Genomic DNA, 19027 nt, shown 5'->3' on the forward strand with positions numbered 1-19027 from the left:
GGAGTCTTAAAGAGGAAGCATAGGCCATCCCCCCACGCGTAGCCGCACCGGTACGTATGCATGCAGCGATGTACGCGTGAGAGCAAGACGTGGCCCCCCTTACACCGTTTGACGCGAACTTGACCCCCTTAAACGCGTCCGCACCCCGTGCCGGAGATGTACACGTGAATGTGGTGCGCAGGTGATCGCGGCCCAGCTCGAGAGGACACAACTGGGGCGAACCAGTTATGCTTTGAGAGGAGGAGGGGAGCAGAGGAGAGGCAGCCGCTGGTAGGAGAAGTTGAGGAAGCGCAACTCCTGCATCGGGGTGGCAAAAAGGGTCTATTCTGCCTCCCCACGTGTGGTTAAGAAGCACCCGCAGTCGCCACACCGCGTCACCGCCTCGCCGCTTCGTCACCTCGGCGCTTTACCGCTTTGCCGCTCCCCCCCCAGGATGAACTTCCCGAACATCTCGAAGAAGATGGCGGCGCCGGTCGCGGGGGAGGAGAAGGGGGGGGAGCACATCACGGGGAACTTTGACCCCACGGCGCTGGAGAGGGGAGCGAAGGCGCTGAAGGAGCTGGACCAGTCGTCCAACTCGAAGAAGGCATTCGAGCTGATCAAGCTGCAGGAGCTGACCAAGCAAAAGGAGTATGAAAAGCAAATGGAGGAGCTGTCGCTACAGAAGGCGCAGTACCTGAGCAACAAAATGAGGATAGAAAATGAGGAGAAGAGAAAAACCATCAACTACCAGCAGGAGCAGGAGAGAATCACAGCCGAGTACAAAACCAGACTCGAAGCAGAAGCGTACCAAAAAAAGCTCCTAGATCAGCAGAAGCAAAATGAAGAATGGCTGAAAAATCAGCATGAGCAATATTTGAGGCAAGAAAACATTCGAAAGAGAAACGAACTGGAGCTACTTAACTTAAAAATGAAACAGATAAGAGAAGAAAAATCTCTTGAAAGAGAAAACATGAAGGCAAAAATACAAGAAGAAAATAAAGGACTCATAGAAAGAGAAAGAAAAAATCTGGACATTCATTTGAAAACGTTAAGAATGAAAGCAGATGAGGAGAGGAAAACAAAATTGGAAAGTATAGGTAAATATTTCGAACAGTTTAACAATTCTATGTTTTTATTTTTAAATGACCGGGAGAGGCTCTATCGATTTGTCCTTGTAGTTACCCTCACCTCTGTGGGGATATACACCACGAAGCATACCACCAGGTTGATACGCTCCTATGTAGAAACGAAACTGGGGAAGCCAAAACTTATAAGAGAGACATCCCTATGGCATATTAACAAATTTTTTGACCTTTTTAATTTGAAAAAGAACCTTCTTCTGATGAAAAATATTTTACAAAGAAGAAGCCCAAAGGAGAGTAACTTCTTCACCAACATTGTCTTAAATGAAGAGCTGCAGGAGAAGCTCAGCTGGTCAATTAATAGCTTAACAAATTCGAAAAGGTATGACCTTTATTTGAAGAATATTCTGCTGCATGGCCCTCCAGGCACGGGGAAAACTCTCTTTGCCAAAACGTTATCCCATTTTAGCAATTTCGATTACATAATAATTAACGGAGGTGATGTGAGCGCCTTGGGTGTGCATGCCTCGGTAGAATTGAACAAAATTTTTGATTTTATAAAAAGAAGGAAAAATAAAAAATGCGTTATTTTTTTTGATGAAGCTGAAGCGTTTCTCAGAAGAGGGAGAAATGAATCGTCGGCTCATTTTTCGGAGAGCCTTCGAAACGCCTTGGCTACTTTCCTCTACCATACAGGAACGGAATCCAAAAAATTTTGCATCATTTTAGCTACCAACTGTAGGGAGATCCTGGACCCTGCTGTCATCGATCGAATTGATGAGCAGTACATTTTTGATTTCCCCAAAATTAACGAAATTAGGAAAATGCTTTCTCTTTATTTTAATAAATACGTTTTCCCTCTGAAGAAATACAACATCGTTGTGGACGCTTCTATAGACGATCTGTACTTAGATGTGCTGGCTAGTCGTCTCGTTGGTTTATCGGGGAGACAAATTTCTAAGCTTTGTCTCAACATACAGAACTGCGTGTTTGGTAGCAATTCTAAGGTAGTTTCGAAAGACCTCATCGATTTAATTGTCAGTTGGAATTTGAGCAATTCGTTTGAAACTCGCGGGGAGATGCAGACCAGCAGGCAGCACGTCGCTGCTCCCATCCCGAGGGGATCCGCCAGTGGAATATCCCCCGGTGCCACCAAAGAGGGGGATTCCAACGCGGGCACAAACTCCGGGGAGAACTCCAAACCCGATATGGGCCTGGGCGTGGGTGCAAATGTGGGGTCCAATCTGGCGGGGCAGCCCAGCACGGTGGCGGCATCCATGGCGAGGTCGGTGGCGGGGCTCAGTGGGGATGATTCGAAGGAGGAAAATTCGCCTCAGGTGAAGACCAAGGTGGGGATGCAGCATTGAGGGGAGGGGTCAGGGGAGCGGAAATATTTCCCATTTTGTCGTATTTTTTTTTTTTTTTTTTTTTTACCAACCCGGTGTTGTGGCGTACCTTTGCCGCCAATCCGAGTTGCAAAATTTGGTGGTGCGCCCCGCCTTGGCTAACACATCCACGCCGGTGGAAGGCCCTCCCATGCGTCCATGTACACCCCCGTGGGATATCCCTTTCTGCGATAGCGGCACCTAGCAGACGTGGCTTCTCCCCCGCTCGCCTACCGTTGCATTTTACTTAACGCACGCATACGCAGCAAAGCTGTGCGTCTGCCGAAGCAGCGGGAAGTGGTCACGCAGCACGTGGCGCGTAGTGCCCATGTGAGCGTATGCCCTGCGTGAACCGCGTGATAAGTGCAACCAGTGCGGAGATGCAAAAGGAACAAAAAAAAAAAAAAAAAACTTATTCCATCGGAATTGTACACCTAAGGTAGATACGTTTATGTGCATTTTTACGCAGTTAACAAAATGGCTGCGCGTGAGAGTGCTTCTTGTGAGAGTGCCGCTTGTAAGGGGCTACCGAGAGCGAACCCCCCCTTCGGCCCCCCTTCCTCAGCGCTTAAAATGTAGAGCACTTGTTCTAATCACGCAGGAAAAAAGAAACCTGTTGCAGCTTTGGGGGGGGCAAACCGTCCTTCAGGTCGGCATTATGTTTCGCGTTGCGCTTCACCTTACATTTAACGTTATGCTAATTTTTTTTTTTTATCTGCTGCCGCCGCTTTCGCCGCTGCTTCGCTTGGGGGGAGCAACGCGTTCGCTCCTACCCGGTGGTCGAACTAATCTACACCAACTTCCTCTCATTTTGAAGACTTTCCTTTTTTTATGCCAACTTTTGTGTAATCGGCCGACTGGTGCTGAGCGGGATTGTTACAACGGAATCGTTTCTTTGTTGTTCTAAGATAGGTTGGCAAGCGAGCCAAAAAAAAAAAAAAAAGAAAAGAGAGCGATCGAGCGAAAGAAGCTAAGCGAAAGAACAGGGGAGCAAAAAAACGCAGCAGATTTTTTTTTTTTTTTTTTTCAGTTTGATGAAAAGGCAGCATGGCAAAAAGGACATAAAAAAAAAAATGCATCTCAACTTGTTCATTTTAGAATTGCCAAGTTTCTCTAAAGAATGAACTCCATTGATGCTTATTAGCAATTTATAAATCCTTATTTCGAGTTTTTTTTTTTTTTTTTTTTTTTTTTTCACCAAAGGGTTTAAGTACATCCTGATTTGGTGATATATGGCTGCAAGAGGGCTACCCTAAAGCGGTACACTCTTTTTTTTTTGCATTTTTTTTCTGCCACTGGTCCGTTTTGCTACCCCCGCTTGTTAGTCCTTTTTTGCGCCCCTCTTCCACGCGCCAACCAGTGTACGCAATTTAAAAGCGCTGCGTAAGGAAAGCCATTTTTTTTTTCCGAACCGGGGAGTTCTTCTCCTGCCTCCTCCGCTTGTCCCTTTTAACGACTCGCGTGTGAAGTTTACCTGCGCAGCGAAGAAACTTTTTATTTTAAATTCTCCCATTTTGTTTCGTATGAGCAATGCATTGCATTCTTTAATGGTGTGTGCGGGAACCTGCGCGTTTTCTAGCCATGCGCAGGGGCATCTGTGCGCGTGGACGTACACACAAAACCATCCTCATAAGTGCACACAATAAGTGTTTCCACCAGGGGGCTTCTTCACAGAGGAGAACAAACGGGGACGCACCCAAATGTGCCAGCGTGAGAGGCTGCCTCGGTGGGTTCCCTTCGCTACAGTGCGCTGCCCACCCACACGTGTATGCACTACTGCCACTTACACGCAGTGATAGAAGATACCTCCGTCTAGCATTTGCTCCTGGCTGGTGAATAAACGAGGAACTGATTTTCCAAGTCGAGTGGGTTATCTCCCCGTCCAGCCTTAACCAGGAAGACGTCACTCGATGCGTATCTCCCCTGTGAGAAGAACAGGGAGGGGCATTCCAAGTGGAAGAACACCGAAGGAGTAAAATAACGCAGCGTGGGAAGGAGGAGGTAAAAGGAGGTGTGCACTTGTTTAGCTGACCGGGCGAAGCGTATCCTTGCGGAAGAGTGACATCGATAAAGGGAGGCCCAAGGGGACTGACCCGACCACTCCTTCGCGGTGCAACCGGTGGGTTACATTCGTGCCTCCCTCCCCGCGCAGCCGTCGCGAAGAAGCAGTAGAACAAGGAGAAGCACTTCATTTGGTGCCTTTACCCCCCGGTGGAGGTGATAAAAAGGGCTCGTTCCGCGTTCCGCGTTGCTCTTTACGCCCCCCTCCCGATAGGTCAAACTGCGCGACGCAATGGAGGGCACGCTGGAAATCATCGGGGAGGGGAACAAAATGATAGTGCTGAAACAGTCAGGCGGGGCGAAGAGCAGAACGCGTTTGAACGACAGCAGGGGGGCAGGCAAGGCGGGAGGGACCCCCTTGAAAGGGAGCCTCTCGCCAGACGCGTACTTCCACATCTTGAGACACATCCACTTCTACAGCTACCTATTTCTAAAAAACTCGGTGATCAAAGTTGTGAAGGACAGTGAAGTGAAAAATGTAAACATCACTCTGCAGTATTATTGGCTAAATAAAATCTGCTACAGGAAGGTGAAAATCTTTGAAAAAAACTTGCTTGTTCATAACAATTTTGTCGTTTTTGATTCTCAATTTAGTGACTTTGTGGGGGACTCACTAAAGTGGTACACACGTGGCAACACGTTGGCTGGTAGAGTTATCACTCGAGCCAACTACTTCCTATTTGATGGGATGGAAAAAATTAGGATGTACTTGCTCAAAAATTACAACAAATTTGTCGCCTATATGAAGGAAAATTCTGACCACATTGTGCAGGACATTTGGAGAGACATGAAGGCATTTATTAAAAACGCAACTGATGAGAAAAAATTGTATCACCTGAAAAAGTATATCGTTTCCTATTTGAAGCAAATTAATTATAAAGTTATTTTCCCGCAGGTGTTACACTGCTTTGAGATGTACATCAAACGGTTAAAACATTTTGAACGGTTGAAAAAAAAAAAAAAAAAAATCACCTGCACAGGCAAGGTAATATTTAAGGCAATTTACGATTCACATAATTTTATTTATCGTAACAAGTCGCGGAAAAGTCGCATAGGGTATGTGGAGGAGAATTTATTTGCCATTCCCTCCTTTTTGGTTCCAAGCGGTGGCCATGTAAGCACAGGGGAGTCGCACTTGGGCCTTCCAGAAGGTGCCACACTGGGAGACGCGCCTGAAGTCAGGCCAAACATAAATTTCGCAGATCAATACGTAAGCGTCGAACTGAAGCTGAAGTGCGGAATGGAGGACTACGGTGACATGTTGGACCGATACAACATACAGCAGTTAATAAAACAGAGAGACAGCCACTCAAAGCAGTTGTCCCTCTACGTGCCAAGCAATTTTTTTCAACTGAATTATTGGGAGATATTTAAAAATTTAAATTCGGTCTTCCTATCCAATAGCAATAATGTCCGCCTGTACGTGAATGGTAGGAGGAGGTTGGACACGGCGCTCCACTCGGTGGGCCACTTTGGGCGTTTCTTTTTCAACGGTTCGATTGGCCCGCTTGGTCCGTTCCCTGGGGGTCCTTCCCCCCAGGGGAAGCTTTACTTGGCCCACCTGAGCAGTCAGCGGCGCGGCAAAAGTGGGCCCCACGCGGAACATGCAGCTCATACAGCACACACAGCACACACAGCACACACAGCACACACAGCACACACGGAAGGGCCTCCTCCAGAGGGAGAAACCACGACGAACGACTGCATAAACCAACTGAATCAGATACAAATGAACATGTCGTGGAGGCACGCCAGCAGGTACAACATTTTGGACTACTGCCATAGGGTTGGTTCAGGCGCCATCCTGGAGGGGGGGAGTTGCGGTTTGTTGGCGAACTCCACCCATGAGAGGCGGCCGCCATCGAAATGGCCCCACGGAAGCCGCTCACATTGGGGTCGCCCCTACGCCAACTACGCCTACCGGAACTACATTTTCAGCAACAACTTCTTCTTCAAGTACGCCCTTCCGTGCGCGTGCCAGGACCTGCGAAGGGTCCTGTTGAGTCTGAAGAAGGGGGACTACTGCATGTGCCTCAAAAAATTGGTCGCCATATTGGACATGTATAAGCATATTTACTACCTCAATTTGGTCGCCCTGCTGAGGAAGGCGGCGCATATCATTTGCGAGCGATGCGCCGTAGTAGTCCCAAGGTACCTCCACGACAGTGCGTTCTTGCGGATTAAAGGAAAGGACAACCCCCTTTGGAAGGTCAATCTGGCAGAGTGTGAGGAGCACGCGGGGGGATTCTCCCCTGGCAGTGCTCACCCCCATGCCAATCAGCCGCGAAACTACACCACCGCCTCTACCGTGCCAAGTGATAAAAAGCCCCCCTTTGGGGAGTGGAAAAGGGATTTACTCCTCCTCCTTAAGGGGGCTCAAACCGACAAGACGAAGTGGAAAAAACTGTTGAAGGTGAGATTCACCCAGCTGAGGGAGCACTACAACGAAATGCGTGACACGTATAGCAGTATGTTGAAGAAGTTGCAGGAGGATTACCTGACCATGTTCAGGCAAAAATTGGGTGTCCAAAAAAAAACGTGGAGCGAAATACGCAGCAGGGTTGAAGTTGAAGTTGAAGAAAATTTCATTCATAGGGTTAAAAACGATTTTGTCTACCTCTACGATCGGAAGGTGAAGACAAATTTTTACTACAACTGGTTTATTACGAACCAGTTTAACCTGACGGTGAAGCTGCACTTCCAGCGGTGCCAGTACCTCCTCGCAGGGCTACTAAAGGAGGTGAAAGTTATATGCAGAGAAAAAGGCTACGAAGAGCGGGTCAGCAGAACGATTGCTCATCTGCAGGGTAGAGTGAAAAAGGCGCTCTGGAATTACACAGCAAAATATGAGGGCTTCTTCGAAATAGGGAACATTTCCCATTTGAGAGAGCGGGATGGGGGAAGTACCCACCTGATAAACTACATCCTCTTTCGTAAAAATGAATTACACAGGGAGAGATGCATCCCACAGATAAGGGAGAAAAGGGAAAGACTAGTCATACTGACCAACATCATAGAAAAGGAGAAATTTTTATTTTACAAACTCCTTTACTTCCACTGCTTCAGTGCGGGGCAAGTTCAAATTGTACAGTGCATGCTACTATTGATCAAAACATTTGAGAGGTTATTTTTTTTAAAAAAAAGTGAAGACATTTTTTCTAGCTTCCCCTACTACCGTGCAAGTTTGGAGAATTTCACCTCCCCGGAGAGGAAGAACAGCTACATTGCGAGGAACAGGCACTTGTCCCGTTTCATTGACGTTAAGCGGGTCAGGCGTCTCTCCCACTGCGTGTTAAGTACCGGTGAGGAGGGGGATGACGTAACAAAAAACCGGGTAACTAACCGGAGGGGCACGCCCAAACGTGGCGGCTTCACGTACCTACAAAACACGCACTTCATCCTGGGCAACGAACTCCTCATCGACGCCATAGGCACAGTGAGCAGGTTCTCCCAATCAGAGCTGAGTTACGTCCGAAGCGAAATGAAAAATCGCACACGTAAATTGTATTACGGGCTCTACCGCAATGTGAAGCAGTACGGCAAAAAATACACACCCATGTATAAGCCCCGCTTGAGAAGGAGGGTGCACAGGAGGAAGCTCATTGGAAATATGTTAAGCAGCCGAACGTTGGCAAACACGGACCACTTTAACTATCTAACTAGCGAGCCCTTGAAATCCAAATTGAACGGCAGCACAATTGCAGTGAAACGCAAGAGGGACATCCCGAAGAAGGCCCTGAGGATTTACAAAAATATGATCTTCTTCGTTTGCCGCTTTTTAATAAGTAGGACCCTGTGTGATAACAGCACCATTTTTAACATCTACGCGAGGGAAGACAACAGGTACGACGATGCGGAAGTGCTGCAGCGGTTGGAAGTCAATCGGTTTAAGCCACTGATTGTGAAGCGAAGGGGTAGAAGCCGACCATCACGCAGAGTGTCAAACGTGACGTATGCGAATGGTGTGGACCACCAGGTGGGGGATGAAGCCGAGGGGGATCAGCACAGTGGCCCCCCCACACGACTGCATACCAAAAGGAAGAACAAAAAGTATATTCCTACGAAACGGTTCACCTCTTATGCTTATCCGCTGAGAAGTACCCATCTCCGAAGGGAAAAGGAACGATGCAGCAGAGAGGATAATCGGCAATTTCAAAAGGTGGTGGAGAGTGCCTATGTGCCTCGCAGGGGTAAGAAGATATTTTACCGCATTAGCTTGATTGACCTTTCCATGAAGTCGCTAAGCAAGATGAGTTACTGGGAGAAGCAGATGTGCCAGGTGATCTCCCTCTACAAGAGGCTGTCCGCGCCGTAGTTTCTAGGGTTTCTTTTTTGGTACTCCCCCTCATTTGGTTTTACTAGCCTTTTTTTGGCCCCCTTTTGCGTTTGCTTTTTTGCCTTTCCTTTTGATTTTTTTTTTTTTGCTTTTTTTTGTGCGCGTGGGGTTGTCGCCCCTCCGGTCATTTTCTACATTTGGCTGCCCCCCCTCGGACAGACATTGCGCACACCCTACGCGCAGCTCGCCGCACGCTTTTTAAAAAACCCTCCCCCCAATGCATTACCTTTTTTTGACATTCACGTCAACACAACTGACGTGTAGAAGTAAAGTGGTGAACTCACCTCTCTACGGAAGTTTGGCGGCACACCTGAAAGGAGGGGCCAAATATGTTCCCCGCTTGGGTGTTCTTCTCACCCCCCCTTTTTATAAAAAAAAAAAAAAAAAAAGGGCACCTTATTTTATTCCCCTTTTTGAAGAATTAACAGGCTGATTTCCTCCTCCCCACGGCAAATTTAAGTCAGCCGGTTGGGAGGCGTGGCGCCATAACGGCACATGGGGATGCCCACCCGACTGGCGTGAAAAACGTTTTTCTGCCAAGTGGGAGATATGCACCGCCGAATTGTTTCGCGATCATCGAAAAGGGGAAGTTCCACCAGGGGGGAAGTCACCACAGGTACACCTGATGTATAAACGCCGCCCAATTGATGCCATCCGAATGAATGCCAACCGTTCGATTCATTTTTTAAAAAACTACATCGGTGAGTGTATGGTCGGTCAGTTCCCCTCGCGACGAGATTTGCCGTTGTGAGTCATCTTGCGCGAAGTTGCCTAGCCGTTCCTAAGCTGTCACAGAAAGGAGGAGGAGAAAGGAGCAGAAGAAGGGGCAAAAGGAGAATAATAGGGGGAAAAAAAAAGATACACTCGTCACCTCAGGGCAGCCAGCTTGACCATCCCAATTAGGGAGGCACCATTTCGCAATCGCTCTGTGAAGCAAAGGGGTCGCCCAATGGAGGGTGCGCTCTTAGGAGCGAGAAAGAGAGAGCCCACACGAAAGTTTGAAAAGGAACGTGGGTGAGCGTACCTCCCCCATTTGGATGCACAAGTGTGGAGATGTTCTCCTCCTGAGCACTCCCATGTCCCCCCTGCGTCTCCCTCCGTTTGATAGCCCCCCGAATGCGCCCAAATTGAAGCCCCAAAATGAGCGAAAGCAAGGGGAGAATAAAGTTAAGAATTCACCTCGGAAATGAGGCGGAAAATAAGGACCAAGCGGTGGAGAGTGAAAAGGGGAAGCCCGCCAAATCGAGCGACATGAAGAGGAGGAGTGGTCATGCAAAAGATGGGTCAGATGAGTCAGATGGGTCAGGTGGGTCAGCTGGGTCAGCTGGGAGAGGAGACGAAGGGGAGGCGAGCGAGCCGATGCACGAACGAGACGGGGATAGTTGCAAAGGGCGCAAGAAGCACAGGAGAGACCGCCTGGAGGAGAGAATCACGTCCATCATTTCGAAGCTGACCAGAATAGCCTGCATTTGCGAGGACAAGAACAACCACGTCAGCGACAGCAACAGTGTCACGCACAGTCGGGAGAATAGCAACGAGGGAAGTCGCGACCACAGCAGAGAGGATAGCCGCACGCACAGCAATGATAACAGCCGCGAGTACAGCCGGGAGCGCAGCGGTGAATACAGCCGGGAGCACAGCCGCGAGCCCAGCAAGGAAAGTAAAAACTCCCGAATCTGCCGGAAGCTCACCAAGGAAATGTACAAATACGAAAAGAGCCTGATGAGCCTCAACAGCTTTATTAATGACCGGAAGAACGGACTCGATGAAGTCACTTTCCCGAACGGACTAATCAAAGCAGTGGATAATTACCAAAGCCCCGACGTTTGGATTTATAATTACCTCCTCGTGGAATGTAAGAAACAGAGCGATAGGTATCGTAACTTAGTACAGAACATTGCCGCGTTTGATGCCACCCTTAGAAATAAAATTATGAATGAGGGGGCTCACGGGACAACGATGCCTGTGTTTGCTGCCGTGGCTGCCAATAAGCTGGGGGGCCTGCCGAGGGGGGGGAAGAACTACCACGAAAATGTGCACGTGCCGAAGGAGCTCGCCGAGGCATACTTTGAGGAATTGAAGCGGCGCAAGGCGGGGGGTAAGCGGCCGCACGGGTGAGCCGACTGAAGAGTGAGCCAACTGAAGTGTGAGCCAACTGAAGCGTGAGCGTCACCCCAATTGGGCACTAACACGAGGGGCCACATGTTTGCACCCCCTTCCTGTGCAACCTATTTGTCTGCTCCACCACACATAGGGTGGTGTTCCTTCTGCTCGGTCATTTATCTGTTCGATCGTACCCACTCTTCGCTGTTAAACTTTGTTTCCCGTTTCCCAACGTGTGGAAGTGGGCCAAAGGGGGTAGTCTGGACACGCAGCTTCGGATGCAATCGTGCCGCTGCTCAACCTGGCGAGGTGAAGTAGTTGCGACGAAAGTTAAGGCAAAATATGAGCACTTTTTGCAACAAATTTTTTTTTTACAGTTGCGCTTATATTTGCCGCGAAGTTGTTTTTGCTCTAAATTGTAAAATTTTACGTGTGCGATTGTTTAAAAGGGAGGTATTAAGGCAATTCTTTTTTTTTTTTTCCTCCGTAAGGATTCACGTGTACGCATCGCACATGGGAAACGCTTAATTCGTTTTTTTTTCTTTTTCTTTTTTTTTTTTTTTTTTTTTTTTTTTTTTCCACTCTGTTAAGTTTGCGTGGCGGACAGGTACACCACATCTCACGTGGGTAGGAACTCCTTTGGGGGGAAGCGGCCTGTCCGCGGGGGGATACCTCCGACTGGGACCAACCGAACGGCGCGTAGCAAATGGGTCGTACGATCCATACAAACATGCACGCTTTTTTACTGTGGCTGCCTTTGTCACGATGGGGGGTCGCACGTACCACGAGGGGACATGCACATAAGCTGCGCCTTTTCTTGGTGATGTTCCCTCCTCAGCTGTGTTGGTAGCTCCCTCACGTAACGGTTGAGCGGAGGCAACAATTGTTGCGCCTTCAAATGTGCTACACTCCTTTGTGCACGGTTTGGGACTTTTTTTAAACCACTTTTGCAATTTCGCATGTCGGTGCGTCGAGAAGTAGAAGTCAATTCGCCGCACCTCCCTCACAGGTAGCACTTGAATGGGCGTAAATGGAAATGCCTCCGAAGGGGAGGTGAAGTCTCATCACAACATCGCGCCCATTTGTTTCTTTCTCAGCGCACTTAACGTTATGTGTACATTTGGGGGGGGGGGGGGGCGCCCGGGCTGCATATTTCTTTGTGCATATAGGAGGGGTACAGGCACGACAGTGGGCAGGTTAATTGCCTCCCCGACGGGAGTCGCCACTTGAGTGCGTTTCTCCGCCTACATGCACATGAGCAAGTGCGCGCGGGGTGTACGGCATACATTTTCGTGCGCGCTTCTCCCATCGGGGCGGCAAATATTGGCGTCCGGCGCGGCACCACTACTGCTACGCCGCTACGCCGCTACCCATGGACGAGGGAAGAATGTGCTGGTCCTTGCCTGGCGCCCTTTCCACAGAGAAGCTCCACCAACATTGCGAAAGGGGAAAAAAAAAAAAATAAAATGGAACGGGATGACACGCAGTAATGCACAGGGAAGTGCAACAAGGAGCGACAAAGCGAAGCAAAGCACAACAAAGCGAAGCAAAATTGGCCCTTTCTCATTTTCCCCCAAATGGTCCTACACAAACGCAAGGCGGCATAAGCTAACCTACACAGCAACGTGCAGCGTACACGTTTGTGCTTTCCCTGCTGATGAGCTTCGCCATTTTGCACTTCCCCCTTTTGTATGCCTCAATCGGCGTAAAACTGCGTGAACTGCGCGCAGTCCATTTCTGCGTTGATGTTGACCCCACCCCCCCCGGCGTGCGCATGTGGTACGTCCGTAGGTACGTGCATAGCATGCGTGCGCGCAGTTGATAGGCGTCCCCCGTCCGCGCATCCCTCCCGGTGGCGTCGCTTTTAAAATGAAACATTTGCGCCTTTTCAGTTAATTATTTTATTTTACGTTTTTATTTTATATTTTAAATTTTTTTTTTTTTTTTTTTTTTTATGTTATTTTTTTCTCCTTCTTTTCACCATCCGAGTTCACACTTCCCCGAGCGACCGAGAGGGGTGCCAAGTTCTTCCGTTTGAAAATCTCCCCACCTTCGTCATATGCAAAGTGCGTTTTGTGCGGATTGCACAGTTTGTACGTACAGCCGTGCGGAAGTACGTTTCGATTTGGAAGCGCGTCGGATGGACCTCCACCTGGTGCGAGGAACGGCATCACATCATGCCTTTTTCGTTCCCCCGCCGAAGAACTAAGCGCGGCAAAGCGCGTACGCATGAAAGTACGAGTACAGAGGACATAAAAATGTAGAGAGGCGGGCGCGTTTCGTTGCAGCTCCAGCCGTTTTTTTTTTTTTTCATTTCAATCACGTGGAAGAAATATATATTGTTAACATCTTTTCAAAGTGGGCATATAATTACACAGCTATGTACGTACGTATGTATGTTTGTACGTATGCATTGCAAACGTGTACGAAGAAAAAAAAATATGCTTACGTTTTTGATACATACGTAATTTTACTCACGTTTATGCGCACATATGCGTGTTGGCCCCTAGCGCTTTGGCCCTCCTTCCTTTTCCTTTTCCCTGATTCCTTCCCATTTGAACTTTTTATTATTTTTTTTTTTATTTTCCGCCAGCCATTTTGCTTCAGCCATATGTATATATATATATATATATATATATATATATATATATATATATATATATATATATGTTTTTTTTTTTTTTTTTTTTTTTTTTTTTCCATACATATAAGTACATACGTGCCATTGCAGAGGTATACACGCAGCTGCCTTTTTAAAGAATTTGTTTTTATCGCCTTTTTATCTTTCCTTTTTATATACCTTTTTTTTATCTCCCCTTTTTATCCCCTCTTTTTTTTTGCCATTGTCGGAAGGAACCCTTGGGAGGTGTGAATCAGCACGGGGACTGCCGGGCGCGTGTGTATGCGCAGCGTATGTGTACGCCCGAGCGGAAGCCATTTGTGCCTACGTTGGCGGCTACTATCACGTTGGCGGCTACTATCACGTTTGCGGCGACTGTCACGCTTGCGCCACTGTCACGCTTGCGCCACTGTCACGCTTGCGCCACTGCCACGCTTGCGCCACTGCCACGCTTGCGCCACTGCCACGTTTGCCGCCATCTTCGCTGACGGATCCCCCGTGAGGACCGCTGCAGAGTGGCCACTCGTTGCATAGGCATCCCCCCGCCGTGCAGGCCAAGGCGCACCGACGCACGTGTAGCCAAAAAGGCCACACCCCACATGTGAAGGTGCCTACATCCTGTGCCTACGCCCCTGCAGAGCACACGCGCAGCGCGCACCCCATTGTACATGCGGAAATTATCTCCAGCAGTTCGAACCATTGAGGCGAAGCTGCGGGGAGGCCCGAAAGGAAGGACCACCCGTCAGTCGTCCGTCCGCCCAGCGCATGCGTATACACATAAGTGTAACTGTCACTGTAATTGTCACCGTAATTGCCACTGTAATTGCCACTGTAATTGCCACTGTAATTGCCACTGTAATTGCCACTGTATGTGTAAATGCGAGCGTTGCGCTTATGCGCCCACGCAGGCACCCCCCCCAAAGCAGTGTGAGGTGTGAGAGTCACCCGCAGCGGTGAACATTTTTAATTTCCTTTTTCCCAAAAAAAAAAAAAAAAAAACTTTGGGAATGAAAAATTGCGAAGCAATGAAGAGGGAAAAATTGTGCAGAGAAAAAATAACGCAGTGATATAGCTATTTATTTTTTAAAAAAAAAAAAAAAAAAAAAAATTTCATATAATGAATGGTATAGCAGAAATTGAAGGGCGCCAAAGTGAACATCTTAAGAACAAGTATAACAGCACGAAGAAGAATAAAAAACGAGTTGGCGATTTCCGTAACTTCTCCAATCATAGGAGGGTTAAAAAAAGAGTTGACAGCAAAAGTGACAGGGGGAACAAACATTGGGATGCAAACGAGGTGAAAAATAGAACAATTTTTCTGCACAAAAAATTTTTAAAATCTTTAAAACAAATGGAGACCAACAAAGGGGAGGAGAAAAAAACGTTTTTGAAAAATTGGAACATGAATTATTTATCCAACAACTTGAGCGCGTTTATGAAGGGCGCGGAGAGCGTCGCGGGCGGCCGGGGGCAGAGCGGGCCGAGCGGCAAAGGCGGTAAGAGCGGACAGAGCGGACAGAGCGGACAGAGCGGACAGAGCGGACAGAGCGGACGGAGCGGCAACCGCTGCTTCCTGAGCAGGAGTGTTGGCGACACCCTCGGGGAAGCGTCTAGCGAAGTGTACAGCCAAGGGAACCGCCACAACGTGTACGCCCCCGAGCAGAACAGCCCCAACTTCTCGCACACAGCATTCAAACAAGCACAAGGCCACGCCCCAAATGTGAATAACTTCCACCCTTATGAACATGCCCAATCGTCAGCAAACGAACATAACCCCTACGCTGACATCCGAGGGGTATGGGAGAAGATAAAGAGCAGGAGTGGTCTGTCCAATTTTGTAGAAACTGTAATTCAGGACGGCGCCAATGTTGTTAGCGAGAAAATTGGTGCCTTCAGCGATGGCAGTTACGCGAAGGACCAGAGCAGGAAGGACCACTGGGGTAGTAGCCACGTTGGAAGCTCGCCCTATAGCAGGATCAAGTACGACCCCCCCTATGGAGACCAAACCGGTGAAAACGAAACATACCACTTATCACCCAGCAACAACAGAACCACCGGCAATAGTAGCAGCCAGAATAATGGCAATGGGAATAGCCAACAGAGCGGGAAGGGGGGAAGTAGCACCCAAAATAACTATAACGGTAAGGACGCGGGGGGGGGCGCCACCAACAACGGTAGCAGCAATGGAAACAGCAGTAGCTACAATTACGGGGGTGGGAGCGGATATAATAACGGCTCAAGTGGATATGCAAATGGAAGGACCCCCAATGGAGGAGGGGGCAACGATAACAATGAGGATGGAGACGGCGATGACGATGGGAAGGATGGGCACTACGGCCGAAATGGAAGGTGCGAAAACAACGGGGAGAGTAACGACGAGGAAGATGATAATGATGAAGACAATGGAGATGGAGACAGCGATCGGAGTGGACACAAAATCGATGGGAGTGAACACAAAATCGATGGGAGTGAACACAAAATCGATGGGAGTGAACACCAAAACGATCGAATGGACAACCCGGGTGATCGAATGGACAATCTGGGTGATCGAAATGGGAAAGTGTACTGCAGAAATAATGGCTCCTCCGCATCAGTCACGTCTTCGTATATTAACGCAGATGCGCAGGCATCGAATGGCGGTGGGATGAAACATCAGTGCCAAAAGAAACGAAAGAGTGGGCGAACCAGCTGCCCAGCTACCAACGATAGCGGCAATAGACGAAGCAGCAACAGTGCCAACAGCGTCAACTTCATAGGGGGAGGAAGCAACAGCAATGGGTATGGCGACTATAATAACAGCGGCGTAGAGTACCCCAATGCGGAGAGGAGGACTAGCCTTAATTTGAGGAGGGGCATGAACGATGGGAGCATGGATTATTACAATCAGTACACCCTGGGAGGTAGTCACAACAGATCGGCCACGGAAGCTCCCAGTCGTAGCCGCGGGAATTTGGACTGCGGTGGTGGCCATTATGGGGACAACCCTCTCGGAAGGAACAGCAGAAGTACCAGCTATGGGAATGGCTGCAACGGAGGGAGCGGCGGGAACGGAGGGAGCGGCGGGAACGGCGGGAGCGGCGGAAACGGCGGGAGCGGCGGAAGTACCAACAATCATGAGACCAACTTGGGCCCCGCCAACAACTCCACGGTGAATAAAAACATTGGGAACAAAAGAAACTACGTGGCCAACGTGAATTGCAAGGACACGGGCCCCAACCAGAGTTACTGCCGACAGGGGGACAGCCAAGGGGGAAGCCCCGTGGGTAGTCACCTGGGCAGCCACCTTGGCAGTCGCCTTGGCAGTCACCTTGGCAGCCACAGGAACAGCTTCAGCAGCGGCGGGAACCACAGCAAGCAGATAAAGAAGGGCCGAGACAGCGGAGGTAGCGGGGGTAGCGGCGACAGTGGCGACAGCGATCATAGCGGTGGCGGCGGTGACTGCGGCGGTTGCGGCGATTGCGGCAACGAGGATGATGGGGGAGGCGGCGATCATGGCGATCAGGTCGATCACATGGGCCGCTCCGACCGCCCCGACCGCTCCGACCGCCCCGACCGCTCCGACGCGGAGGACCAGCTGCAGAAGCGACACGTGCACGCCGCCAACGCGGATATGCTAAACCCGGAGGACAGGAAGAGAGAAGCGGAAAAATACAAAGTGCTGGGGAACCAAAGCTACAAGCTGGGGTATTTCGAATCTGCCATCGACTACTACACGAAGGCGATTTCGTATGATAACACGAATCATGTGTATTACACAAATAGGGCGCTATGCTATAAGAAGCAGAAGCTGTGGAAGCTAGCTAACAGTGACGCGAGACAAGCCCTGAATTTGGAAGAAGAATCCGTAAAGGCGCACTTCATTCTGGGATTGACTCTCTTACACCTGAACAGCTTAGAGGAGGGCTTGAAAAAGCTAACCAAGGCGAAGACCTTATCTAGCTACTTAAAAGACTCTAACGAAGGAGAAATAAACAGATACATACTGCAAGCGAAAAAGCTAATATACCTTCGAGACGAACAGAACAAGCAGCTGACCTACACCGAGCTGCAGTCGTTTCTAATAGACAAAATAAATTTACTTAATCAAATTGGCTACATATCAAATGAGGAGAAGTTCTTACGAACCCAACAGACGGAAAATCTGTTCAAAGAAATTTTAAATTCTTTCCAAAGGAAGCAGATACCAGATTACTTATGTTGCAAAATCTCAATGTGTTTGATGAATGAGCCGGTGATTACCCCGAGTGGCATGACGTACGATAAGATATTTTTGTATGAACATGTTAAGCATAATGGGTCGTTCGACCCGGTCAGTCGAGAGCAATTCTCTATGCGAGAGGTCATCCCCAATTATGCCATCAAGGAGGCTACGGACAATTTTTTGAAGTCCAATCCGTGGGCCTTCGAGGAGTAACGGGGTTGCAGTGGAAGGGGGGAGGAGGGGTGGACGCGTGTACGATAATGGGACACTTATCCGGTGGGAGTGCTACGGGGTGGGAGTGCTACGGGGTGGGAGCGCTACGGGGAGAAGCACGTCCATTTATTTATTTATTATTTATGTATTTATTATGTACTTATTATGTACTTATTATGTACTTATTTTTATTTATTTTATTTTATTTTTTTTTTTTTACAATTTGCACATTCCGAACGTCATGTCGTTTTAAAGGGAACCGAACGCAACGTGACGTGGAACCCATTTGCGGGTCCCCCCGAATGCCACCGTTTGTGCGTAGCGAAGCGGTCGCGTGGTGGGTCCCCCCGAATGCCATCATTTGTGCGTAGCGAAGCGGTCGTGTGGCCGGCCCCCCCGAATGCCATCACTTGTGCGTGACGAAGCGGTCGTGTGGAGCGCGTCATATGTGCAGCACACATGTGCAGAACGCCATATGTACAGAACGCCATATGTACAGAACGCCATATGTACAGCTTACCATACGTGTAATTTTTTTTTCTTTCCCATTTTGAAGAGGAAAACGCATGACGAGAGAGGAGCGAACGGGGCGCGCCGCCCTGCTGTGTGTGTCCCTATTTGTTGACAGGCAGATGGCATGCAGACGGCGCACAGATGGCATGCGGACGGCACACTGATGGCGCACAACTGGGCACTTCCTCCCCCCCTCGGCGCATCCTCGCCCCGCATGTGTATGAGCTCTTCCCCCAAAGGAATTTTTTTTTTTTTCATCCACCCCGGTTACTGCTCCCATTGTTGTTATTATTCCATTTTTTTAATTTTTTTTAATTACCAACTTTTTTTTTTGAAGTCCCAATTGGAAGCGACAGCACCGCCGATGTGGTTGATTGATGAGCCGGACTGCACGCTGTAGTTCCCAGGGTGTGGGGGCGATAGGCACGCCGGTCGTCAGGTTAGCACCTCTGTGTGGAGGACGCTCCTCATTGCTGCTTCACCAACTGAGTATGACCAATCGGTAGCATTTTATACGGCTCAGGAGCGCAG

The 19027-nt window shown here is 49.0% G+C and overlaps 4 protein-coding genes across 4 annotated transcripts, besides 13 other annotated features; all 4 read left to right on the forward strand.

Annotated features, from left to right (window-relative positions):
- Positions 1 to 433: 433 nt before the first annotated feature.
- PVX_087895 (AAA family ATPase, putative) lies at positions 434 to 2431 on the forward strand (the record flags this gene model as incomplete). The annotated part of the gene is made up of 1 exon (XM_001613390.1): positions 434 to 2431. One exon carries the CDS (start codon positions 434 to 436, stop codon positions 2429 to 2431), a length of 1998 nt encoding a protein of 665 aa, XP_001613440.1.
- Positions 867 to 997: a microsatellite.
- Positions 2432 to 3693: 1262 nt separating the features above from the next.
- Positions 3694 to 3715: a microsatellite.
- A 1027-nt stretch (positions 3716 to 4742) lies between these two features.
- Positions 4743 to 9216, forward strand: PVX_087900 (hypothetical protein, conserved; the record flags this gene model as incomplete). The annotated part of the gene is made up of 2 exons (XM_001613391.1): positions 4743 to 5940; positions 6190 to 9216. The coding sequence occupies 2 exons, from the start codon at positions 4743 to 4745 to the stop codon at positions 8823 to 8825; spliced, it is 3834 nt and encodes a 1277-aa protein (XP_001613441.1). The 3' UTR covers positions 8826 to 9216.
- Positions 4837 to 4863: a microsatellite.
- Positions 7345 to 7388: a microsatellite.
- A 770-nt stretch (positions 9217 to 9986) lies between the features above and the next one.
- PVX_087905 (hypothetical protein, conserved) lies at positions 9987 to 10964 on the forward strand (the record flags this gene model as incomplete). The annotated part of the gene is made up of 1 exon (XM_001613392.1): positions 9987 to 10964. The coding sequence occupies one exon, from the start codon at positions 9987 to 9989 to the stop codon at positions 10962 to 10964; it is 978 nt and encodes a 325-aa protein (XP_001613442.1).
- A 1736-nt stretch (positions 10965 to 12700) lies between these two features.
- Positions 12701 to 12746: a microsatellite.
- A 939-nt stretch (positions 12747 to 13685) lies between these two features.
- Positions 13686 to 13719: a microsatellite.
- A 380-nt stretch (positions 13720 to 14099) lies between these two features.
- Positions 14100 to 14146: a microsatellite.
- Positions 14147 to 14547: 401 nt separating this feature from the next.
- Positions 14548 to 14582: a microsatellite.
- A 104-nt stretch (positions 14583 to 14686) lies between these two features.
- On the forward strand, positions 14687 to 17983 carry PVX_087910 (hypothetical protein, conserved; the record flags this gene model as incomplete). Its single annotated transcript, XM_001613393.1, has 1 exon — positions 14687 to 17983. One exon carries the CDS (start codon positions 14687 to 14689, stop codon positions 17981 to 17983), a length of 3297 nt encoding a protein of 1098 aa, XP_001613443.1.
- Positions 14778 to 14837: a microsatellite.
- Positions 14839 to 14867: a microsatellite.
- Positions 15874 to 15896: a microsatellite.
- Positions 16238 to 16348: a microsatellite.
- A 172-nt stretch (positions 17984 to 18155) lies between the features above and the next one.
- Positions 18156 to 18276: a microsatellite.
- Positions 18277 to 19027: the final 751 nt, after the last annotated feature.

The sequence above is a fragment of the Plasmodium vivax genome, chromosome 1 (genome assembly GCF_000002415.2).
Source record: "Plasmodium vivax chromosome 1, whole genome shotgun sequence".
Lineage (NCBI taxonomy): Eukaryota > Apicomplexa > Aconoidasida > Haemosporida > Plasmodiidae > Plasmodium > Plasmodium vivax.